General features: G+C 37.7%; 1 protein-coding gene across 5 annotated transcripts in view; it reads right to left on the bottom strand.

The window, feature by feature from the left end:
* The window catches only part of kalrna (kalirin RhoGEF kinase a), a 196,654-nt gene that overhangs the window by 25,132 nt on the left and 144,232 nt on the right, over positions 1-27,290 (bottom strand). For 4 of the 5 annotated variants that reach the window (XM_054787409.1, XM_054787412.1, XM_054787410.1 and 1 more), the window contains 13 exons: positions 16,736-16,942; positions 11,789-11,862; positions 11,591-11,728; positions 10,133-10,228; positions 7,764-7,882; positions 6,168-6,234; positions 4,885-4,988; positions 4,741-4,810; positions 4,579-4,665; positions 2,868-2,960; positions 2,745-2,795; positions 2,570-2,647; positions 52-237 (listed from right to left, as the gene is read on the bottom strand). In XM_054787409.1, the coding sequence (XP_054643384.1) occupies positions 52-237; positions 2,570-2,647; positions 2,745-2,795; positions 2,868-2,960; positions 4,579-4,665; positions 4,741-4,810; positions 4,885-4,988; positions 6,168-6,234; positions 7,764-7,882; positions 10,133-10,228; positions 11,591-11,728; positions 11,789-11,862; positions 16,736-16,942 (1,370 nt within the window). The remainder of the gene's footprint in view (positions 1-51; positions 238-2,569; positions 2,648-2,744; positions 2,796-2,867; positions 2,961-4,578; positions 4,666-4,740; positions 4,811-4,884; positions 4,989-6,167; positions 6,235-7,763; positions 7,883-10,132; positions 10,229-11,590; positions 11,729-11,788; positions 11,863-16,735; positions 16,943-27,290) is intronic. The other variant, XM_054787413.1, reaches the window with a different exon arrangement.

Raw genomic sequence — 27,290 nt, 5'->3', positions numbered from 1 at the left:
CTGGAAAAACCTTTGGACACCCGTTTCATAGATCCTTTCTTGCCAGAGTACCTTGATGCTCTTCTTGAACTGGTATCCGGGCGTGGACGAGCCTTTCCGGAGCAGCTCGCTGAAGATGACAATCTGCTCGAAGAGGAAAACCCTGCGTTCTTTCGAGCGCGACAAGACGCCGGCGTCTTGCTCGGTCACGAAGAACGTCTCCTGCTGCAGCAGTTTGCCCTGACTGGTCAGTTTACCCTGCAGAGGAACAAAACATCAACAGTGTCCTGCAGTAGAGATCCTTTTAGGTGGTCCTGGACATGTGAATCAAGTACATTGAAAGATAATAGCATGGGTATGTCCTCCATTTAGGACACTCTCTCTCTGGGAACATGGCTACCTCAGTTTACCACTCTTTCATTTATTTGTGTTGGCTCGCCAGGGCAGTAAATCTCTGGGAAAAAAATAATCATGCATAATCTATATGAATAAACATTTACTGTCAGTACCAGAGTTCTTACTGTTGCCAATCTAACAGGGGTAGGCCTTTTTTTTTTTTACTAAACATGAACTAAACATAGATTCTGTAATGGCTAAAATCAGCCAGCTGATTAATCTTTCCAGCCCCATCATTCATTTCTAAGAAAAAACATCACGTTACCTGCATTGTACAACTTTAACTGTTATTTACAAAGTACCCGCAAGGCATGCTGGGCATTCCAGCAAAAAACAAAAAAATGATATTTTGGAAAATTACGTTGCGGAAAAAGTTATGTTAAACTAAAATGAAAGTATTGTTGGAATAAAGTCATAACTACAAGAAGAATGTTGAAATAGATGGGGGAAAAAAAAAACAGAAATGTAAGAAAAGGCTCTCATTTTACGAGAATAAAGTCAAAAGCACCAAGAAAACAAAAGTTGCAATTATATGAGAATAAAATCATAATATGAGGAAAAATGTCATTTTTGTAGCATAATGTTGAAATATTAAAGAAAATATCTTTTTTTTTTTTTTAAAAGGCCTTAAACAAAATTAAAGTTGGCATTTTATGGAAAAATTTGGTTTGGGAAAAAGTTACAATATTAGGGGAATAAAGTCCAAATATTACAAAAAGAACATTTTTGAAAATTATTTGAGGTGAAAGCTGCAATATTTAGAAAATAAAAAAAAAACAGTTGGTAATACAGTAATAGTCTTTCTCATCAATATGAAAATGCTGAGATGCACTTTTTTCCTTGAAATAGATATTACTTCTTAGCATATGCTTTACAAATGACAAAAAATATCAACGTGGTAAAGTGGAATCCTTTCATTTTTCCACTGGAAAACATTTGAACACTTTTGGCTTTAAAAGATAGACTGCTGAGGTCATTTTTGCGAACCAAAACAGCAGCTTCTACTGAGGCATGTCAACTCAGACGTGTCTTATTACGTGTCGTAAAGTCTCCTTCCTTTACGATAGTTATTCCATCCATCTATTGTCTATGCCGCTCACCCTCACTAGGATTGCGGGGGCATGCTGGAGTTTTTTCCAGCTGACTTTTTCGGCGAGAGGCGGGGTACACCCTGGACTGGTGGCCAGCCAATGCAGGGCGCACATAGAAAAACAACCCTTCACACTCACATTCATACCTATGGACTAACATGTAGGCCTGTCAAGATGATCAATAAATCGATTACTCGAACGATTAAAAAAAAACAAAAAAAAACAGGTAGATAATTATGGCGTCCTGTATGCATGTGTTTCCTCTGTCTGTGTGCACTGGTTCTATAGTGGAACGAACAGAGAGAGTGAACCCTCATCTCATTCAGCTTCTTGGTGGAGGCGGGGCTACTAGTGAGCGAACACAGAGGGTTAGCAGTTAGCCTCGTGAGGCAGGATACGCTAACACGAAGGAAGGCACAGAAGCGATGGTTTCTGAGGCGAACGCCACAGCCGACATCCACAGTAAGGGAATATTTCAGTCTTAAACAGAATGAACAAGGTGAGTGGATGGAAAAAAAACTACCACTGGAGGTGCCTCAGGCAGCGGAGTCTTTGCCCCAACAGACGCTTACTGAGGCGTTTGGTCGGCAAAGTAAATATAAACAAAACAGTGCAAAGTGGTGCATGCTCACAGACGGTGTCGCTCGCTAAATTGGCAAAGAAAAGCAACCATTCAATATGGTTTCGTGGCATAAATTTTAAACAACATGCATACAGGCAACTTCTGCCAAGCTAAAGTGGCTCACACAGGTACGCTATAACACCTAGTGGTTCAAATTGGAATTCCACCTCTGATGACAAACAATGAAAAAAAACGTCTCAAAAAATGTTGATACTATTGACTATTGCCGATAATTTGTACCACAGTTACTAACCAGCAAAATTTGTTATCGTGACAGGCCTCCTAATATGCATGTTTTTGGAATGTGGGAGGAAACCAGAGTACCCGGAGCAAACGCAGGAGAACATGCAAACTCCACACACAGATCTTCCCGATCTCCTGACTGTGTGGCCAACATGCTAACCACTAGGCCACCGTGCGGCCTGATAGTTATTCATTGGTGAAAAAAAACCTGACCCAAAAAAAAGGTAAACAAACGTACCTCGTAGCCTTGTAGCCGACCTAAATTCATCATGTCGTTACACAGTTTAGGAACCTGAGACATCAGATCCACCGCTTTCTGTTCAGAGACATGCTGTGTCTTAGTTGTGGTTGAACATAACCAAACAAGCATGGGACATTTGTGTCCCATGGGACACGTTGACGCTGCTTTTTACCTCAATTTGTTGACAGTCCATTCCGGCTTTGGAGCTGTACTTGAGGAAATCCTGAAGCACAAGCACGACGAGCATATGTTAAATAGGACACGTTCTGGTCTCAACGCAAACACCATCACGCACCTTCAGCAGTAGCTGGTATTTGGTGATTCTTTGGATTGGCTTGATGAGGAAGTCGCTGATGGTCAATCGGGACTGGATGTCCTGCTGGACACCCTGCAGGGACAAACATGTGAGATCAAAAGAGTAGACAATGGATTAATAAATGACGTCTGTTTCTGGTCTACTACTAGTAAGGGTGTCACAAGATGCAAACGTGACAAGATTTCTCGTTAAGAAAAAGTCCCGTGGGCACTAGGCTTGGGACGATAAAGAAGTTCATTCATCGCATCAATGAAAATGCTGTGGATAACTTTGCCGCCCATGTGCATGTGTGTCTGATCAGTTCAAAGGTCAAGCCTGGCCTCCCGGTCTGGTATAGCTGCTGTCTCTCCTACGATATCAACTGCTGATGCACACATGATATGGAAGGCTGACTTGTAACTAAGCTGTGTGTAGATGTGATTTGTTTCCAGCACCTTAGCACCCTTATTCCATAGAACAACGGCACAAATGGAGTGAGCCCTTTAAAGCGGCAGGTTGCAATAAATTGCCATATATTTTTTCATTGTATTTTCCTTAAAAATAACGTTACAATCTCGTTTCCATAAACCCAATCACGTGCATCGAGTGTCACGTGACACCCCAATTAAAAAAAAAAAATCTAAGCAAATTGTATTTATTTTTGGCCTGAATGAATCATTTTCAAACATAAAAATGGCTAACTGCAAATATATACGGTGACTTGTGTGCACCTTTAAGAAGCAGCGTGTGACGTCAGCTAGACGGAGGTGACTGTAGCTGAGTGAAAGAGCGGCCGACAGCAGGTCCTGTTAGAATGTTGATTGCACGTGTTCTCTGCTTGTTAATAAAATCATTTAAGTGCATTGTGAGTCTCTCAGCGGCACAAAGAGCAGCAGTATTCTCTGCTGGTCACTAGGTGTCAGTAACCTTACACTGATCAGACAATAGCCACCTCTGGAAGTATGCTGTCCATGCTAATGTGTGAGCATTACTGAGGTCTAAGAGGTCTTATTTTCGCTGATCATGTCTACTATATTGGGTAATGAGAGTGCAAAGGTGACTAAAGGGGTGTTGTTTCATCTCTAGAAGGCTCTAATAATGTTAGAAAGTGTATTTAGAAGGTGGTAAACAGGTTTTCTATGTCTTATTCTCTCTTATTATGTCTACTACATTGGGTAATAGGAGTGTAAAGGTGACTATAGGGATGTTATTTCATGTCTAGTGGGCTCTAATAATGTTAAAAGGTTTATTTAAAAGGTTGTAAATGAGTGTTGTGTGTCTTATTTCCTTTGATTATGTCTACTATATTGGGTAATAGGAGTGTAAAGGTGATTAAGGGGTGTGTTATTTCATGGCTTGGGGGCTCTAATGATCTTAAAAAATGTATTTAGAAGGCTGTAAACAAGATTTCTATGCTCTAGCTAGCAAAATATTCCATTGATAAATAAGGAATCCTACTTGCTTACTGTGCTTATTTCTAAATGTGACTTATTTCAGGTAGTGTAGTTGTCATTGGTGCCCTCTTGTGAATTGTATGCCGTTAGGGGCGGTGCCATACAAAGCGCTAAATGTCACTTATGTAGGTTTTTTCTTCTTTATGATGCATTTTTAGGACATACTGTACTAAAAGTGGGAAGACTGATCTCCCTGAGGAACACCACTCCTCCAAGTGATGTCTAAAGAGTAAGAAGGGTAAAAAAAGATGACTTACATCGAAATACGTATCATATTCTGCTACAATGAACTCAGACTTGGGTTTATTCTGGCAGTAGATCACATACATGTGCAGTCTTCTCTCCTGGCAATCAAACACAAACAAAAGGTCAGCAGATGGACCCTCACGTCAGACACAGGACTCGCCTTCACCCCTCACGTGTTTGATGAAGAGTTCAGGCAGATGCTCATGGTCGTCCAGACATTTCTCCAGCTCTCCCACGAAGAAACTGCCGAACAAGAGCAGCACTGTTATTTGCCCGTCGACGCACACAAACGATGCTCCAGACGCCTGGCCACTTACTCTCGGTGCCAGTCGTAGATCTGGTGGATGTTCCCAAAGACAATCTTCTCCTTTCCTTTCATGTCATCGGGGACGCCCTTCTCCTCAATGCTCTTCATGAAACCCTGAGAGGAGGCCAGCGACAGAAGTCCTGCTACTTCCATTTGTAACAATAATTAACTCATTCAATACCAAAGACGTATTTATACGTCTTTTGCGGCAGAGGCAAAAAGAGGTGATGATGCAAATCTCCACTATTACCACTTCAGAGCAATTTTAATCCATTAAAAATAGCCACAAGGTGGCAGAAGTGCATTTGATAAGCGCTCGGCAGGGATCATGTGAACGGATGAATTTCACATGACAGGAAGGAGGAAGTGAGAGAGCGTTGAGTGTAGCGTGCGGAAGGTTACACATTGTAGGGACATTTTAAGGCATGCGCACACGCGTGCACACACAGTTCAGCTCCAAATGTGAAAGCTGTAAATAGTTCACGGTGTTATATTTGTAAATAAATTGTCATTTTGATGTAAAACAACCCTTTTTTGTGTTGCTTATGTTAGTGTAGTTGTTTAGATATTTGAGCTGTCACAAAAGCAAAAAATATTTGTGTCAAAGTTAAAGTTTTGCTTGAACACAAAGCTGATTTTCTCCCTTTTTTAGTCAGGAAATGATATTTTCCTGAAGCTTACCCATGTCGAAACTTCTAATCTAAAATAGGTCTAATCTTTCTTTGGGGAGGTTCCATGCTTATATAGCCGTAGAACAAAACATTCCTTGTGCCTTGAAAGATCGATCAAAATGGCCGCTACTAAGGGGTTGTCTTTGGAAAAATGGCTGGGATTGAATGAGATCATATATAATAATAGTAAATGTTGGATGATGGGTGTGTACAGACAATGTACTCACGAAGAAGTGTAGTAGTAGAGGTTAGATATAGTATTGTCTGTGCATAGTGGTTCTTCCTCCTCGTACTGCTCTGTAAACATCAACTGCTTGTATGGTTCCTTGAAATGGCTCATTTTAGTGCATGGTCTGATTTCTTTACTTAATCCCTTCCATAATTTCATTCCACATACTGATGTGCTGAAGGTTTTTAGTGTTGTTCTCACATATAAGTTTTCCTGAAGGTCGTACTTCTTCTCTCTCGTCGAGAAGAATCATAGCTGAATGTTTTTGGGTCACAGGCTAGATAGGACACCTCTAGTCCTCTGTCGTGAACATTCTAAAACAACCTGAAGAGTCCATCTGCCATCCATTCAGAGCCCTGAGTGTTTTCCAGCAATGCAAAGGTCGAGAATTACCTCAACCACGATGCCCAAGTCTTTAACGTAGTCCTTCTCTGTCTGGATCAGCTCATTCAGAACAAACCTGAGCACAAACAGGAAGACAGATCATCATGGTCCATCCATCCATCTATTTATATATTACGCTTAGCCAGGTCTAAGAGGAATAAAGCGGAAGCAGACATCCTGGTGTTTGGCCAACAACATAATCCCTCCAGCGTATCCTAGGTCTGCCCCGGGGCCTCCTCCCGGCTGGGCAGGAGCACCTCACCAGGGAGGCGTCGACAAGACTAGCTGGCCGAGCCACCTCAAATGGCTCCTGGAGCCAGTTGAGGTGCACTGGAACAGGGGCGGCTCTACTCTGAGCCCCTTCCGGATGGCTGAGCTCCTCACCCTATCTCTTAAGCCCCGGTCACACCACCCAAACTTTGCTGTAGCGTCCCTGGAGCGGTGAAAAAAATTCATCACCGCTCGGAACCGCGCACCCCCGTTTAACAGAAGTTGACCCCGTTAAGGCAACGCCGTATACGCTCGGCCACCACTGATGGTCCCTCCTACCGCTCCGAAAGTTTTGAGCTGCACAAAATATTGTCAGCGGTGAGGAGCGGGCAATTTTCTGCTACGGCAAAGTTCATCACCGCTCCAACAGCGCCCAGTTAAAGTTTGGCGCCGCTAGACGGAAGTTCATGGACGCTTGGGTCCAATACGGCAACGCAGAAATCTTGAACGCTGGACCACTGCTGCTTCGCCAGCTTTGCCCGGGCGGTGATTAAACGTTGCACAAACTTAGTTGGAGCGGCTGTAAGCGCTTTACGAGCGGACACGGGATTGCTGGAACGGTGTCAGGTGTTGAAGCAGCGAGGGGGACCAGAATTTCGCTATAAATACGGGGAGAAATGGACCAGGAGCCCATTTGGAATAGCCGTTGAGTGCAGACCTCAGTTATATCGAATTTGCTCAAAGTTACAGTAACACTCTTGCTATGATTGGTGCACTAGTCCAGCAGCAGAATCAGAACCTGCTCAGATTGCAACAAGCTGTTGACAGAAGGAGAAGAGAGAGAAGAAGGAGAGACAGAGTTGTGTGGGTCAGACAGTTGTTGTGTTTGCAGAGACACACTAGAGGGCACTGTGGGACTGCGAATGAGGATCCACGAGCCTTCCAGCAAGTCATGGGGATGTCACAAGCCCGCATGCGCAGAACGCCACACTATTGACGCTCGCGTCACCGCTAACCCAACGTTCGCTACCGTTAAACCAACACTAAAGCAACGGCGGCTTCCGCGGTGCACCGCTAGGACAACGCCTGTGTTTTCTATTTTTTTTTCCCCCATTTTGTGCGCGGTTATGAGCGGTGATGATTTTTTTCACCGCTCCAGTGACGCTACAGCAAAGTTCGGGCGGTGTGACCGGGGCTTTAGGGTCCAGCCACCCTACGGAGGAAACTCATTTCAGCCACTCGTATGCACCATCTTGTTCATGACCGTAGGTGGGGGTGGGAACATAGATGGACCGGTAGAGTGAGAGCTTTGCCTTCTGGCTCAGCTCTCTCTTCACCACAACGGTGCACTGAGCCAACTGTTTGTTTGTGCAAGTGATACGGGAGTGGACTCACATGCGCCCCCTCATGGCTTTGGCTCTCTGCTCCAGCTCAGGGTTCCGGGGCTGGATAGGAGTGCTTTGTTCTGGTGGCGACAGCGGGGTGAATCCTGGGTAGGCTCCTGGTTCTAAGGTCTGCCAGAGAGAAAAGACACAACTTGATTACGTATTATGATACGTATTATGATATCATTTTTATTATTGTTTTTTTCATTAATTATCCTGGTTTAATATTACTACTGCATCCAAACTCATATTTACATACATACACATGTACTGTATATGTATACACGTACATGTAGTACCTATATCATTGGTAATATTACCTTTTCCCCTACTTAAGAACAATTCAACTTAAGAACGGTCGTCTGGAACCAACTGTGCTCGTTAGTTGGGGACCCAGTCTATTAGGAATTTTTTCTTCAATATTTAAGCTTTCTGCTTCTGAAAATCACATTTTTCCTCAGAATATTACACCCCCCGCGCCCCATAACATGTCAACTTTTTTCTCATCCTATTTGGATTTTATTCTCCTCATATCGTCTTTAAGAAAATAACATTTTTTAATAGTTCAACTTGCTTCTGAAAACATGTTGACATGTTTTTCCTCAGAATATTAGCGCTTGTAAATTTATGATTTATAAAATTATTACTTTTTCCTCATAATATTATGACTTTATTCGATTCATATTTCAACTTCATTCTTATACAATTACTGGGTTCCCCCCCATTTTTGCTATCGTTTTCTTGCATAATGTTTTTAGAATGTTAATTAAAAAGACACTAATGTAAATAAATGTAAACTATAAATAAATGGAAAATAAAAAAGTAAATAATTTAAAATAAAGTAATGTAAAAATGTGAAAAAATGTAAAGACTTTGTAAATAATCTGTAAAGAAATGTAAAGAATTGAAATGAAAAATAAATATAAAGAATGCAAATACATTTAAAGAATTTAAATATCAAGAATGCAAATAAAAATATGTAAATAAATGGAAAGAATGTAAATTAAAAATAATTGGAAAATTGAAAAAAGTAAATAATTTAAAATAAAATGTAAACATTTCAATAAATGTAAAGAATTAAAATTTTAAATTTAATCATTTAAAAATATGTAAATACTGTAAATAAATGTAAAGAATTTAAATAAATACATTTAAAGAATGCAAATAAATTTATAGAATTTAAATAATGCAAATACAAATATGTAAATGTAAATAAATGAAAATACAAACTAAAAAATGGAAAATTTAAGAAAACAGCAAATAATTAAAAATCATTTAAAAATGTGAATAAACAAAGAATTCAAATAAAAAATAAAGAATGTATATATATAAATGTAAATAAATGTAAAGAATGTAAAATAACTGGAAAATTGAAAAAGTAAGTAATTTAACATAGTGTAAAAATTTGAATAAATGTAAAAAATGTAATATGTAAAAATATGTAAAGAATTTAAATAAATGTAAAGAATTTAAATTAAAAAATACATATAGAGAATGCAAATACATTTAAATAACGCAAATACACATGTAAATAAATATAAAGAATATAAACTAAAAAATGGAAAATAAGAAAAAAGTTAATTTAAAATAATTTAAAAATATGAATAAATGTAAATAATTTAAATAAAAAATGTAAAGAATGTAAATAAATGTAAAGAATTGAAATAAAAATAAAGAGTGCAAATAATATGTAAATAAATGTAAAGAATGTAAACTAAAAATAAATGGAAAATTGAAAAAAGTGAATAATTTAAAATAAAGTAAAAATGTGAATAAATGTAAAGAATTTAAATTGCAAATTTAAATAATTTAAATAAAAAATATGTAAAGAATGTAAATGTAAATAATTAAAATAAAGAATAAATATAAAGAATGCAAATAAATGTAAAGAATTTAAAAATATAAACATGTAAATAAAAATATGTAAATGTAAACAAAAATGTAAATATAAAAACACAAATGCAATAATGAAAAGAATGAAAAAAGTAATGTTAGTAATGTACAAAAATGTCAAAAAAAGTATTTCATTAAAAAAAAAAGTAACTAATGAAAATAAAAACCAGCGGTGGGCTGCAAATGCACACCCCTGTACCAACTTGTCATCATTACTGGTATCTGAATCCAGAAGTGTGAATACTAGTGGGGGTTTGTATGATGTATTAAAGAATTAACTGTGGAAATGAGGTTATAGTTCAGTGAGAAGCGTATTGGCTTCGAGTACTACCAAGTGCAGCCTTTAGTTCTTATGTTTGGAGACCTCAAAGAACTGGGAGGTGATGCTTTCAGCTAGCAGAGGGCAGCATTACATCATGTTCGCTCGTACGCACGCACGCACGCAAACCGTCTGCAGTGCATCACATCCAGGTCAGACACACTCACCATCTTGGTTTTAACCAGTTTTTCTATGGCGCTAACCAGCTCGGCGGCACAGGGCACCTCAGAGGACGACTGCAGAGACGTTAGCAAGGACGAGGACTGAGAGGAGGAAGACGAGGAGAAGAAGAAGAAGCCATCAACAACATCATCATCAGCGTGTTAAGAAGGGCGACGGGGAGGAAAGGGAGGAAGGAGAAAGGGAAACTCCAAATGTTGAGAGAAACCTGACTTCTGTGGCAGGGGAGAGGGTGAGTAGCGTTAATGTTTACATGCACGGAAGACGACCGTCTTCATTCGCTGTGGAACGCATACACAAGAAGTTTTCTATGTCTTATTATGTCTATGATATTGGGTAAAAGGAGTGTAAAGGTGACTATGGGGGTGTTATTTGATGTCTAGAGGACTCTAGTAATGTTAAAAAGTGTATTTAGAAGGTGGCAAACAGGTTTTCTATGTCTTATATAGCCTTATTATGTCTATGATATTGGGTAAAAGGAGTGTAAAGGTGGGGCTGCACGGTGGCCACAGTCAGGAGACTGGGAAGATCTGCGTTCGAATCTCCATCTGTGTGGCGTTTGCATGCTCCCCCGTGTGTGCGTGGTTTTTCTCCCACATTGCAAACATTCCATGTTAGGTTAATTGGAGACTCTAAATTGTCCATAGGTATGAATGTGAGTGTGAATGATTGTTTGTCTATATGTGCCCTGCCATTGGCTGGCAACCAGTCCAGGGTGTACCCTGCCTCTCGCCCGAAGTCAGCTGGGATAGGCTCCCGCATACCCCCACGACCCGAGTGAGGATAAGAAGAGGATGCAGTGTAAAGGTGACTATTGGGGTGCTATTTCATGTCTACAGGGCTCTAATAATGTTGAAAAGTATATTTAGAATTTAGAAAGCCATAAACAGGTTTTTATGTTTTTATGAGGAGAACTATGAAAATATTCCATCTATGAACATTAAATCCTCTATCGAGGAAATTCATCTCTCACTGTCAGGTCTGGAAGCAATTAACCTCCATCAACGAGGGACGACTGTGCTTTGGCTTTTTTCTTGTCAAATTACAGCTGTTTTTCCTTAAAAAAAAAAAAAAGTTCTTGTAGTTGTGATTTTATTCTCATTATATTGTGACTTTATTTTTTATAAAATGACAACTTTTACAAAAATGACAACTTTTTGTTGTTTTGTTTATTTTAACGCCTTATTAAAAAAACACACATATTTCAACTAAAATGCCATTATTTTTCCTCATAATGTTCCAATGTTATTCTCATAAAACTATGACTTTCTTTTGGGATATTTTTTTGCCTCAATATTTTGACGTTATTCTTGCAAAATGATTGCTGATTTTTACATTTTTGTTCAACTCTATTTTCAGAATGTGCCGCAGGCCAATAAAAAAACAGCTGAGGTCAGCAAATGGCCCCCAGGCTGCACTTTGGACACCCCTGCTCTATCGGTCACCTTGTCGTCCTGAGCCGAGGGGTCCTTGATGATCTCCATGGGAGGAGGCAGGGGGGTGTGGGCCTCCTCGTCCTGTTCCTCCTCGCCGCCGCTCTGCATGCCAGACGGCGTCTTGGAGAGGAGGTTGGCGTCCTTGCGCTGAGGAGAGGAGAATGTGACATGATGCTTCAATGAGCAGAAGGAGCCATGATCGGGTACCTCATCAATGATGTCATCCTGCAGGTTGGGGTCGGCTTGTCCCTTCCTGCTGTCCTCTTGTCCCGACCCTGGACCTGTCAATCAGTTAACCTTGTCAGCATTTACAGAGGAACAAAAGCAGACATACAGTATATACCAGGGGTCACCAACGTGGCTTTGTTTGGGTTTAAAATAAGCTCTGAAAATAAATGTTACAAAAATGAGTAGCTCTTGGCCATTTTCATTTTGTAAAAGTACAGTAGCTCTCACAAGGAAAAACGTTGGTGACCCCTGGTATATACAGTACCAGCATATTTCTATTATATCGCCTCAGCCAGCCAGTAACAATCCTGCTATTGTGTTCACACATCTGTGTTTGGAAAAAAATAAAATAATAAAGCTAATGAGCGCCTGAGTCATCTGAGCTGTGGCGATATCGTCTTGGAGCACAGCTAATGCTTCATGATAGACAGCTGACTTGAATGGACTCAACATGTGACACGTGACAAAAACACTTTGCTCTCCTGACTGCTCTGAGAGACGCTGTGTTCATCGACGACACTTAATGTACCTCTTTACGTCATTATTTCACGTCTATACGCTATTAATGTACCTCTTTACGTCATTATTTCACGTCTATACGCTATTAATGTACCTCTTTACGTCATTATTTCACGTCTATACACTATTAATGTACCTCTTTACGTCATTATTTCACGTCTATACGCTATTAATGTACCTCTTTGTCATTATTTCACGTCTATACGCTATTAATGTACCTCTTTACGTCATTATTTCACGTCTATACGCTATTAATGTACCTCTTTGTCATTATTTCACGTCTATACGCTATTAATGTACCTCTTTGTCATTATTTCACGTCTATACGCTATTAATGTACCTCTTTACGTCATTATTTCACGTCTATACGCTATTAATGTACCTCTTTGTCATTATTTCACGTCTATACGCTATTAATGTCCCTCTTTACGTCATTATTTCACGTCTATACGCTATTAATGTACCTCTTTACGTCATTATTTCACGTCTATACGCTATTAATGTACCTCTTTACGTCATTATTTCACGTCTATACACTATTAATGTACCTCTTTACGTCATTATTTCACATCTATACGCTATTAATGTACCTCTTTATGTCATTATTTCACGTCTATACGCTATTAATGTACCTCTTTACGTCATTATTTCACGTCTATATGCTATTAATGTACCTCTTTACTTCATTATTTCACGTCTATACGCTATTAATGTACCTCTTTACGTCATTATTTCACGTCTATACGCTTTTAATGTACCTCTTTATGTCATTATTTCACGTCTATACGCTATTAATGTACCTCTTTACTTCATTATTTCATGTCTATACACTATTAATGTACCTCTTTACTTCATTATTTCATGTCTATACGCTATTAATGTACCTCTTTACGTCATTATTTCATGTCTATACGCTATTAATGTACCTCTTTACGTCATTATTTCACGTCTATACGCTATTAATGTACCTCTTTACGTCATTATTTCACGTCTATACGCTATTAATGTACCTCTTTACGTCATTATTTCACGTCTATACACTATTAATGTACCTCTTTACGTCATTATTTCACGTCTATACGCTATTAATGTCCCTCTTTACGTCATTATTTCACGTCTATACGCTATTAATGTACCTCTTTACGTCATTATTTCACGTCCATACACTATTAATGTACCGCTTTACGTCATTATTTCACGTCTATACGCTATTAATGTACCTCTTTATGTCATTATTTCACGTCTATACGCTATTAATGTACCTCTTTACGTCATTATTTCACGTCTATACGCTATTAATGTACCTCTTTACGTCATTATTTCACGTCTATATGCTATTAATGTACCTCTTTACTTCATTATTTCACGTCTATACGCTATTAATGTACCTCTTTACGTCATTATTTCACGTCTATACGCTTTTAATGTACCTCTTTATGTCATTATTTCACGTCTATACGCTATTAATGTACCTCTTTACTTCATTATTTCATGTCTATACGCTATTAATGTACCTCTTTACTTCATTATTTCATGTCTATACACTATTAATGTACCTCTTTACGTCATTATTTCACGTCTATACGCTATTAATGTACCTCTTTACGTCATTATTTCACGTCTATACCCTATTAATGTACCTCTTTACGTCATTATTTCACGTCTATATGCTATTAATGTACCTCTTTACGTCATTATTTCACGTCTATACGCTATTAATGTACCTCTTTACGTCATTATTTAATGTCTATACGCTATTAATGTACCTCTTTACGTCATTATTTCACGTCTATACGCTATTAATGTACCTCTTTACGTCATTATTTCACGTCTATATGCTATTAATGTACCTCTTTACGTCATTATTTCACGTCTATACGCTATTAATGTACCTCTTTACGTCATTATTTCACGTCTATACGCTATTAATGTACCTCTTTACGTCATTATTTCATGTCTATATGCTATTAATGTACCTCTTTATGTCACAATTTTTCATGTCTATAGGCTATTAATGTACCTTTTTACTTCATTATTTCACGTCTATAGGCTATTAATGTCCCTCTTTACGTCATTATTTCACGTCTATACGCTATTAATGTACCTCTTTACGTCATTATTTCACGTCTATACACTATTAATGTACCTCTTTACGTCATTATTTCACATCTATACGCTATTAATGTACCTCTTTATGTCATTATTTCACGTCTATACGCTATTAATGTACCTCTTTACGTCATTATTTCACGTCTATATGCTATTAATGTCCCTCTTTACGTCATTATTTCACGTCTATACGCTATTAATGTACCTCTTTACGTCATTATTTCACGTCTATACACTATTAATGTACCGCTTTACGTCATTATTTCACGTCTATACGCTATTAATGTACCTCTTTATGTCATTATTTCACGTCTATACGCTATTAATGTACCTCTTTACGTCATTATTTCACGTCTATATGCTATTAATGTACCTCTTTACTTCATTATTTCACGTCTATACGCTATTAATGTACCTCTTTACGTCATTATTTCACGTCTATACGCTTTTAATGTACCTCTTTATGTCATTATTTCATGTCTATACGCTATTAATGTACCTCTTTACTTCATTATTTCACGTCTATACACTATTAATGTACCTCTTTACGTCATTATTTCACGTCTATACGCTATTAATGTACCTCTTTACGTCATTATTTCACGTCTATACGCTATTAATGTACCTCTTTACGTCATTATTTCACGTCTATATGCTATTAATGTACCTCTTTACGTCATTATTTCACGTCTATACGCTATTAATGTACCTCTTTACGTCATTATTTAATGTCTATACGCTATTAATGTACCTCTTTACGTCATTATTTCACGTCTATACGCTATTAATGTACCTCTTTACGTCATTATTTCACGTCTATATGCTATTAATGTACCTCTTTACGTCATTATTTCACGTCTATACGCTATTAATGTACCTCTTTACGTCATTATTTCACGTCTATATGCTATTAATGTACCTCTTTACGTCATTATTTCACGTCTATACGCTATTAATGTCCCTCTTTACGTCATTATTTCACGTCTATACGCTATTAATGTACCTCTTTACGTCATTATTTCACGTCTATATGCTATTAATGTACCTCTTTACGTCATTATTTCACGTCTATACGCTATTAATGTACCTCTTTACGTCATTATTTAATGTCTATACGCTATTAATGTACCTCTTTACGTCATTATTTCACGTCTATACGCTATTAATGTACCTCTTTACGTCATTATTTCACGTCTATATGCTATTAATGTACCTCTTTACGTCATTATTTCACGTCTATACGCTATTAATGTACCTCTTTACGTCATTATTTCACGTCTATATGCTATTAATGTACCTCTTTACGTCATTATTTCATGTCTATATGCTATTAATGTACCTCTTTATGTCACAATTTTTCATGTCTATAGGCTATTAATGTACCTCTTTACTTCATTATTTCACGTCTATAGGCTATTAATGTACCACTTTACGTCATTATTTCACGTCTATACGCTATTAATGTACCTCTCTGTCATTATTTCATGTCTATAGTTGGATCATGGGTGTGTACTGGCAATGTACTCACATAAGAATGAAGATTAATACTAGTGGCAGGAAGGAAGAGTTAGTAGTGAGTGTAGTAGTGGTTAGACATAGGTTGTCGTACACAGTCGTTCACGACTCTTCTTCCTTGTACTTTGCAACTGCTTGTGTTGTTTCTTGAAATTGCTCATCTTGGTGCACAGTTTGAGTTCCTCACTCAATCCCTCCATAATGACTCCACATACTGAAATACTGTGCGTTGTTCTTGCGTATAAATGTTTCAGGTTGAATTGTTCCCTGGGGGTCATAGTTCTCCTCTCATCAAGTAGAATTGGATGACATTTTTAGGTAGCAGATTCCTGTTTGCTTTATGCATCTTTTAGGTGTTTGAAAATCAAATAGATCATCTTTTTTACTTAGATTCTGGGATAATCTGTTTTTCATCAAACTTTCTTTTTAGTGTACTCATTTCATCTGTGACTGTTTTTTTTAAAATGACATCTTATCATCTGCAAATAATACTAGCGTTAGGTCTTTTGTGGCTTTACAAATGTCATTTATATCAAAGTTGTACAGTTTTGGTCCCAGCATTGACCCCTGGGGTACGCCGCACAATATATTTAAGTGTGCTGAAGTATATCTCCTAGCTTGACATATTGCTTTCTGTTAGCTAGACAGCTTTGAACCCAATTTAACACCAACACTATACACCTCTTTACCTCACCATTTCACATCTATACACTTTTAATGTTCCTTTTTACATCATATTTCATGTGTATACATGTCACCATAGTGAGTGTGGGGTGTGCTCACCTGTCTTCTTGTGTTTGTTGTTGGGGAGCTTCTTCACCGAGCTGCCGTGGCTGAGGCGGCGGACGGGACTAGTCAGCCATTTCCTCAGCGTGTTTCCGGAGCGCTTGGGTCCGGGCGAGTTGGACTGCAGCGAGTTGAGGGACGGCTGTGGCTGGAGGTTGGCCACCGACTCGCTCCTTCCATCTGTGCCGCTGACGGGATAGTTTTCTAACGGGACAGACGCAAAGGACATGATCATTCCCGGTACGTCTTCTAGTTCCTGTCTGTGGACTTGCTCAATGTGTGTGATGAATGAAGAGCAGGCATTGCACAATCTTGCCTCCTTTGACGCCTGTCAGTCATCCGAGGGACAGCAAAGAGAGGGCAGGCTGTTGTGGAAGTTGAGTGTGTTGTCATGTGTCAGCAGTGTGGTGTATCAGATGCGCTCACACACAGCTGGGAGCGAGGGTGCGCGGCCCAACGTAAAGTGCAAGTATGTGTTTCACACAGGAAATGAAAGGACAAAGGTCAGCAGGATCTCCTGAGGTGTTCTTTGGCAAACAAGCCATTATTCTTCCCCCCCCCTCTTTAGTCCACTTGGAACATCACTTGAATGAATTGGGATGAGAAGTGGCAAACGTTTCCCAGTGAAAAATGAAAAGATGCACCTGGGCCACTTTGGTATTTTGGAGTAAGATAAGAAGTGTACGAACTGTACATCTCTACTTTCTTCTCCCCATGATAACTTTATTCCCGTAACAGTCATATTCACATATCATATCATCGTATTCCCACTTTTAAAAATGAAAACAAAGGGTATTTTCTCATTTCGACTTTTCCTTCATAATATTATAAACTTATTCTTGTAAAATTGTGACATTTTTTCCTCATTTGAATAAAACTTTTTTCTCTTAATATTTTGACTTTATTTTAGTAAAATTACACCTGTATTTTTTCCCCCCAACTATTTCAACTTTCTTCAAGTACATTTTCTTCTCATAATTTTGACTTAATTTCCCCCATAGTTGGACTTTATTCCTGTATTATTCTGTCTTTTTTTCCCCAACCTAGTTTTCCAAAAATTAAAACTTTATTTTGTGTCGTTTCTCGTAGTATTACCACTTTTAAAAATAAATGTGTATTTTCTTTCATATTTCAACTCTATGCTACTAAAGTTACATTTTCCCTCAAAATATTATAAGCGTATTCTCGTAAAATGATGACATTTTTTTCTCTCAATATTTGGACTTTGTTCTTGTAAAATTACAGCTTTTTTCCCCCCAACCATTTCAATTTTCTTCAATTACATTTTCTTCTCATAATTGTGACTTAATTCCCATCATATTTTGACTTTATTCCTGTAATATTCGGATTTTCCCCCAACCTAATAAAAAAAAAAATACAGCTTTATTTTGTTTTGTTTCTCATAGTATTGCGGCCTTTTAAAAAAATGTATTTTCTTCAATATGTCAATTCTAATTCTAAAATTAATTTTTCCTCATAATATTAGGGGCTTATTGTAAAATTGTGTTACTTTTTTTCTTGTTAAAATACAACTTTTTGATGGACTATTTGATATTTTCTCTTAACATGTACTTTTGTTACGAGTAGAAGAAGTTAATCGCGCACAAAACAACAGTCATCACACACACACGCCCGCCCGCCCGCCCGCCCGCCCGCCCGCACACGCACACACACACACACACACACACACACACACACACACCTGTCCTTATGCTGGCTTCCCTGAAGTTCTTTTGAAGAAATGCTGCGTGTCATGTGACCGCTTGCGTATTCAGCAGAACTTGAGTGTCCTTGACAGCTGCTTGACAACCCAACACGCACACGCACACACACGCACGCACGCACACACACACACACACACACACACACACACACACACACACAGCTGATAACATAACATTGTGCAAGAATGACACTCAGCTCAGCGCTAACCTCCCCCCGAGGCACAAACAATCCTAATTCGGATCTGCACCATTTGGATAATTTGGATCTCTCTCTATATGTCTGTAAGTAATGTGCAACTATAATGGCATGATAGCTGTGTGGATTGACAAATGTGCTATTTTAGAGAGAAAATAACACATAAGACATACAGTAGAAATCCTGTTTACCACCTTCTAAATGCACTTTAACTTTAGAGCGCTCTTGACATGACATAACACCCCTATAGTCACCGTTACACGCCTATTACTCAATATAGTAGACATAAGAGAAAATCAGACATAAATCATAGAGTTGTAACTTTAAATCAGACATAAGACATATGTTCCAACTGAATGCATAAGCTTCCTGTGGTGGCCATTGTCTCATCAATGTAACGTTACAGACACCTAGTGACCAGTGTACAATACTGTTCGTGGTTAAGGAGAGACACACAATGCTCTTCAATAGCTTTGTTAACAAGCAGAGAACACATATGCAGTAAACATTCTCACAGGAGCTGCTGTCGGCCAGTCCCTGGCAGTCTCCACACTGCTAACAAAAGTCTTTGCTGCTAACACTTATGTAAACAGTCAATGCAAGCTAGCTGACGTCACCCCCCAGATTTCGCTCCTTAAAAGGTGCCACAACAAATGACAGATATTACACGACATAGTGTACAGTATCACATCTACGAATGCCATATATTTGTATTTTTGCTCATTTAACCATTTTTATACTTCAAAATGCTTCAGCCAGGCCAAGAATACATAAAATTTGCTAAGATCTGTATTTTCTTCAACTACCAGGCTGTATTCAACCATAACAACTTTTCTTCTTGTAATAATGTCTTTATTCCCATAAAATTTTGTCTTTATTGCCGTAATATTATGACTTTTCCCCGCAACCTAAAAAAAAAAAAAAAAGTAAAAAAAATTACAGTCTATTTGTTGTTTGTTTGTTTCTCATAATATTACGGCTTCAGAAAAACAAGTCATTTTCATTAATATTTAAACGTTATGCGACTAAAATGACAATTTTCCTCATAATATTACGATGCTATTATTCCTCTCAATATTTTGACTTTTCTTTTCTTGTAAAATTACAGCTGTTTTTTTCCCCTTTTCGGCTGTTTAAAAAGAAATCCAACTATGGCAAGTTTATTTATAAATTATGACTTTATTGCCGTGTTTCAACTTTTTGCTGTAATATTTTTCCCCAACCTAATTTTCCAAAAATTACAACTCAACATTTCAGCTCTATAGTACTAACGTGATTTTTACTTCTGTGGAAATATTTTCCCCATAATGTTACAAGCTTATTCTTCTCAAATTGTGACTTTTTTCTCATTGGAATACAACTTCTCTCTCTCTCTCTCTCTCTCAATGTTTTGACTTTATACTTGTAAAGCAGTGCCCCCCCCCCCAATTTCTGCTGTTTTTGAAAAATGTTTCCAACTATTTCAACTTCTAGTAACTTTTCTTCTAGTAATTAAGACTTTATGCCCATAATATTTGGTCTTTATTGCAGTATTATGGATTTTTTTGCAACATAATTTTCCAAAAATGCCAGCTTTATTTGCTGTTTTGTTTGTTTCTCACAATACTCTGACATTTTTTTTTAAATGTCTTTTTTCATTAATATTTCAACTTTATGCGACTAAAATGACATTATTTTTCTCGTAAAATTAGGACTTTTTCTCGTTTTAATACAACTTTTTATTCTTGGAAAATTACTATTTTTAAAAGAATTAATTAGAATGTGCCGAGGGCCAATTAAAAAAAAAAAAAAAAAAAAACACCCGAGGCCACAAATGGCTGCGGGAGCTGCACTTTGGACACCCCTGATGTAAACATCGCCCCCTCCCTCTGGCTTGGCCTCCTTGTCTTGTGATGATAGCTCCATCATAAACACCACTAAAGGCAACTTCTGACATTCGGTGCTGTCTTGACTTAACTTACTATCTTAGTACCTCGCAGTGATTGTGGCATCACTAAAAAGGAGTCACATGTGAGAGCGAGCTTACTCGTTCAGAGTCAGGTGAGAAAGACGCCACACAACCACGCTTTTGTGTCGCGGCCGACACACAAAAAGACTGTGGAGCGTCCCTCTTATCTTTGACCTGAACAGGCTTCTTGTCTTGGCAGCACCCGCTTTCTATCACTCACCATCAACACACACACACACACACACACACACACACACACACACGCACACACACAGTCCATCAATGCCTCTATTGAGCGCACACACGCAGGGACCATTCCTACACTTTGACTAATAAGTCAGGCAATTTGCTGTGTCAAAAGTATGAAAAGATTGACGTGGGGGTCCCATCCAGATTGTGCATTTGGCACCAGTGGAAACGCAACGTAGCTTGATGAGACATTCACGTCTTCCATCGTATTGCACTCTGTCACAAGTTAAAGCCGTGGCACACGGGGGGAAAACAGACAGGTCAGTTTTAATGCTGAGATATTGGCTCTCTTACCGAAATACCGCTTTTCTCACGTCTTTTTTCTTTGACTCATTCAATCCCAGCCATTTTTCAAAAGACAACCCCTTCAGTGGCGCCGATTTTAGACCATTTTGACCGATCTTTCAAGGCATGCAGAATATTGTGTTGTATGGCTATATAAACATGGAACCTACCAAAAGAAAGATTAGACTCCCGTCTTTCATCAGGAAAAGAAAGTTAGTTTCTACCTTTTTCCGTTCTTTAGTAATCAGCAGTACAACATAGGTAAGTTTCAGGAAAATATCAGTTCCCAACTAAAAAAGGGAGAAAAACAGCTTTTTGTGAAAATACACAATTTAAGCATCACTGATAAATATTTTGCTTTTGCGACAGCTCAAATATCTACACAACTATACCAACATAACACAAAAAAGGGGTTGTTTTATATCAAAAGAATTGATTTACAAATATAACACCATGAACTACTTACAATTTTCACATTTGGAACTAAACTGTGTGTGTGAACGCGTGTGCATGCGTTCAAATTTCCCTACAATGTAACATTCTGCGCACTACACACTCCTCCACGCTCTCTCACTTCCTCCTTCCTGTCATGTGTGATTTTTCCGTCCACATGATCCCTGCCGAGCACTTAACAAATGCACTTCTGCCGCCTCGTGGCTGTTTTTATGGCTTTTGGCCTCTGGTGCAAAAAAACGTAAAATATGTATCACCGTGTTGTTGGGATCAGGTGTTTTGGTTTATAAAAATGTATAAATAAAAACGTCTTTGGTATTGAATGAGTTAATATTTCAACTTGAAATATGCTATGAAAATGACATTTTTCCTCATGTTACAAATTTTATTCTTGTAAAAATGACTTTTTGCTCATGAGAATCCTATATTTTGACTTTATCCTCAAAAAAATTATTTTTCTCATTTCTGCATTTTTCTCATTTGGTTTTTGTTTAAAAAAACAAAAACAAAAAAAGAAACGCACACCACCGTTCCTACCTGCCTACCGTTCCACCATCATCCTCATCACCAAGAAACCCACCTTACACGGCCCCAACAATTACACACCCATTCCCCTGACACCCGTAACCATGAAGTGCCTGGAGCCATCAGTCGCACAACATGTCAGAGACTGCCCCCCCCCCCAGCAGCTTCATCTCGCTCTGCATGCGCTTTAAACGCTGCTACGCGGTTGTCGATGTGAAGGTCAGGTGCTGTGCGACACTTTGTAAACAACAGTATGGGCAATCAACTCGTTGCCGCTATTCACGCCGACACAATAGCTTGCTCCTTCCCGCTTCTACAACATTGGTTGTGTTGTAATTTGCTTGTTCACAAAGGTGGCCCTTTCTGATGACAAACAGATTTTTATGCCAAAATCGGCATAAAATTCCAGATTTTACACCGGTTCAGGGACCATTTGTGATTTGTGTTCTCTAAAATATACTAATAAGTGAGTAATAAGAGGAAAAATAATGTAACTTTATTTGCATATACCTGAAATATATCTATTTTTTTAATAACAATTTTTTTTAAGTCATAAAAAAATAAATCAGACCGTTGTATTTAAAAAAAAAAAAAAAGTTGTGGAAAATGCAATATTTAGAGAATAAAGTAAAAATGGGAAAATAACGTAATATTACGAAAATTGATAATTCAGCAGTAATTCTACAAGAATAAAGTGAAATTATTATTATTATTATTATTATTAACAGAGCAAAGTTGTAATCTAACATTGAAAAACAAACTAAACTACCAACAAAGCGATAACGCCATGAGATTAAAGTCCTAATTGAGAGTAGGAAATTTATAAGAGCAAAGTTGAAACAGTTGGAAAATTAAGAAAAACAGTAGAAATGGAACAAAAAACGGATGTCATTTTACAAGAATAAAATCAAAATATGCAGAGAAAAAAAAGGTTGTATTTTTTCTAGAAAAATTTGTCAATTTTACCAGAATTAGTTTGTAAAATGAGGAAAGTCATTTTAGTTGCATAGACCTGTAATACAAAAAAATATTTATTTAAAAGTCGTAACATAATAACCATAAAGTTTTAATTAAAAAAAAATGGTTGTGAAAAAGTTATCATAGGTGGAGAACAGAGTGAAAACATGATGGGATTGCTACTTTATGACACACTTCATCTCGCTGTGCCGCTTTTTCACTCATTAACAAAACATTGCATTTCTAGGTGGAAACTACCACTTTCTTTGGCAAAATGTATCGTATATATCCCATTTTTATCACCAAATATGGGGTTTCAATGGACAAATGTAGCACTTCCCCTGGTAAATGAAATTATTTTTATGACAAAATACAACATTTATTAACAATTGGTATTTTTAATGGACACATATTGCACTTTTGTGGCAAAACATGCAATTTTTCACGTCCCAATTGAAACTTTTAGAGACCAAATTTGGGATTTTATTGGCAAAATCTAGTACATTCATGGACAAACTACTACATTCTTTCACAAATATATCATTTTGTTCCACAATATCATTTGTTATTGTCAACTATGGCATTTTTGTGGACAAATATTGCAAGTCTGTGGCCAAATATGTCATTTACGGTGCAAAAAATACCAGCTCAGTGACAAAACATAAGACAAACCGAACCCAATCTACCACCTAACCCTAACTCTAACCCTAAACAAATAGTTTAGTAAGAAACTGTAACATTTTGTTATTGACTATTGCATTTTTATGGACAAATATTGCAAAGTTTGTGGCCAAATATGCTATTTGGCGCAAAAAAATATCAGTTGTGTGACAAAATAACTGTTTTTCTGAAATACATATTACACACGTGTGGTCAAATGTGCCATTTATGTTGCAAATATCAGTTTATTGACTAGATGTGGCATTTTAAAATATAACACATCACCTCTTGCATTTTTATGGATTCATACTGCAAATTTGTGGGCACGTATGTCATTTCTGGCGTAAAATGTCCAACAAGATTTGCGTGTGTTGTCTGTTCTAGTTCATCCCAAAGCCGCTTGATTCTTCCGCAGCAAACTGCTCCCGGCTTAGGTGATGACCTCTAAGTGTCAGCATGTGCTTTTTTTGCGGCTGGTATCTTAGAAAAGTGGAACCTGCTCGGGCGACAAGTCCGACAGTCGAGCGGTGAAACCAGTTTGTCTCCATTTCAATCCCGCCCAGTCAGCACAACTCAACACCAAGGGAGACGGCGGCCAAAGTCCACCCAGCTCCACCAAGCACACCATGAATGGCAACTTAACCTTTAGCTTGGAACTCAATAGTGTGGCTCACCTTCCCCATCAAATTGCAACTTTTTTTCAAGATTCAAGATTCAAGAGAGTTTTATTGTCATGTGCATAGTACAACAGCAGTTATACTATGCAATGAAAATCTTATTCTGTTCATTCTCCCAAGAAAAGAAAGAAAACAAATGAAAGAATAAGAACATAAGAAACATAAACACATAAACATAAATACCAATAAATTAAGCAACAACAACAGAAGAGACATTAATACAAATAAATAATACAAATAAATAAATAAAGTGCTATGAGTGTGTGCGTGTGTTGCGTGCGGCGTGTGCGAGTGCTTCGTTGAGAAGCCTGATGGCCTGTGGGTAAAAGCTGTTTGCCAGCCTTGTGGTCCTGGACTTCAAACTCCTGTAGCGTCTGCCTGACGGTAGGAGTGTGAATAATGAGTGTTGTGGATGTGTGCTGTCCTTGATGAGGTTGTGTGTTCTTCGTAGGACTCTAGATTGATATTCTATATATTGATATTGATATTATATAGATTTTTGGCCCCATGGCGGCTTATTTTGCACGCAAGGTTCATACAAAAACCAAGACAAGATATTTGCAAAAATTGTCAACAAAAACCAAACCATACAAAGTTTGGCGTGTACAAAAACTGAGGCAAAATTCTTACTAATAATTTAGATGAAAACCAAATCATTCTATAACCGGGGTGTACAAAAACCGAGGCAAAAACTATGGTGAAAACCAAAACAAATCATTGAAAAAGTGGGGCATCCAAAAGCAGAGAAACATTTTGGGAAAAACTTAACCAAAACATACAAAATGTTGACAGTAAAACGAATCATATGACAACCGAGACAAAATGTTTGCAAAACTTTTCAACAACAACAGAATATGAAAATGGGGTTAAAATTTAGATGAAAACCAAATCATTCTTAAACTGGGGTGTACAAAAACTTGAAAGTTTTCTACAAAAACCAAAACATACAAAAATGAAGGCAAAATTTGAATTTTTTTTCCCGTTATATAAAAACTGCAGTGTCAGAAAACAGAGGCAAAATTTTTTACGAACATTCTCTACAAAAACCAAGACAAAATGTTTGCGCACATTTTCAACAAAAAACGAACTGAAGTCAAAATCATACAAAAACTGGAGCGTATGGAAAGCAAGAACGATTTTAGAAAAACATAAACCAAATCATACAAAAAAACGGGATGTACGAAAAAGACCAAATTTAGACGAAAACTGCGGTGTAGGCAAAACTTTAGTGAACATTTTCTAGGAAAAAGGAAAGATATGAAACCGGGATGTATGAAAACCAAAGATAATTTCAGCAAAAGTTTGCCAAAGACCGGCACATGAAAAAACCGAGGCAACATTTTAATGAAAATCTTCGACACAAACCAAATCATGGGAAAACTGGTGCATCTAAAAAAAAACCAAGAAAAGGTTAACACAAATTTGACAATCAAAACATACAAAAACCGAGGCAACATTTTAGTGAAAATTTTTGCCGAAAACCAACTCATACATTAACTGGCGCGTACGAAATCGGTGCCACAAAGTTGTATTTTTATGAACCTGCAATTTGAGGCGATAGTTTGGTTATTTTTAAAGCTTTCCAGAGGAATGGCAAGTATAGCTTTTCTGATGTTGTACGTGGTCTACATGAATAACTATGAAACGTATCTTGGCACCGATATCAGTTTGAAGCCCAAGACTCTTACTTTGAAGGCAAGCCGACTTCCTGTGTTTTTCCAAACTATAACAGCCTGCGCTGAGCAAAATGTTTTTCCACCAGCAACATTTTTATTTGTGTTGTTCATAAAATGCGCGCTTGTTTTAATTTGTAAAACGTTTAGCGTCGTTTGTTGCGGAATACAATTTCAACATTTTTATATGAAGCGCGTCTGGTCTCTTACTTTGAAGGCTGGTTAAGTAGTTCCGGGATCCGGCGTAAGGCTCGAGGTTCATTTTGCCGTAAAGCTGGGAAATATGTTAAATATTGCTTACTTTAATTCATGATATATTTAACTAAAATAGTTTTGTTTCATTTATTTTTTTAATTTGTTAAACCGTTTTGCTATCAATTTTTTCACTAAACCGGAAGTCAACAAAATGAAGAATTGTGGGATATAGTGGCGCTGACCAGTGACGTCAACCACACGGTTAACTTTGACGGTGCCGTTAACCAACAACCTCACTAACCATGTTTTTGAACAACACATATGTTAACGGACGGTTAGCTAACGGCGGGTTAAGAATTTAACCGGTGGTTAGGGGTTAACAGGTGATAAAACAACCGAGTTTTGAACAACCGACCCAAGGCCTTAAAATGCAAGCCTCGTTAATAAAAAAAAAAAAAAAGCTTGGAAGACATGTTAGCATACATGTCATACTCAAAAGATTTTTAATCAAATGATCACTAACTTAAAGGGGACCTATTATACAAATTTTGGTATATGTGTCAGTGCAACAATAGCCCAGGTGTCACCGCAGGGGGTGCATGTTTCAGCCTTTTGTGTGCAAGGCTTGAAGAGTTGAAGCCTTCCACAAACACGCTCATGTATGGGCACCAGCAACTTTGCCACTTTCATATACTGTATGCCAAGACGTTATACACCAGTGTTAGCTAAATAGATATTTTAAGACGTGTGGTATCTTTTTGCTTGATTGAAATTCATTTGGAGCGGTTAATACATGCCTATATATAATCCATTTATTTTTCTTTCACCAAAATGCAGTCAAAATTGGCAGATTTAGGACACCATTTCAAATGTTGATTAATCATGATTAATTCATTTGAAAGCCATGATTAATCTGATTAAACAATCAATGAACAGCACTACTTTGAATCAATGAACAGCACTACTTAATATATTGACTTTATTTGCGTAAAATTACAGCTGTTTTTTCC

The sequence above is a fragment of the Dunckerocampus dactyliophorus genome, chromosome 9 (assembly GCF_027744805.1).
Source record: "Dunckerocampus dactyliophorus isolate RoL2022-P2 chromosome 9, RoL_Ddac_1.1, whole genome shotgun sequence".
NCBI classification, from domain to species: domain Eukaryota; kingdom Metazoa; phylum Chordata; class Actinopteri; order Syngnathiformes; family Syngnathidae; genus Dunckerocampus; species Dunckerocampus dactyliophorus.
This window is presented reverse-complemented; position numbering and strand designations above follow the sequence as displayed.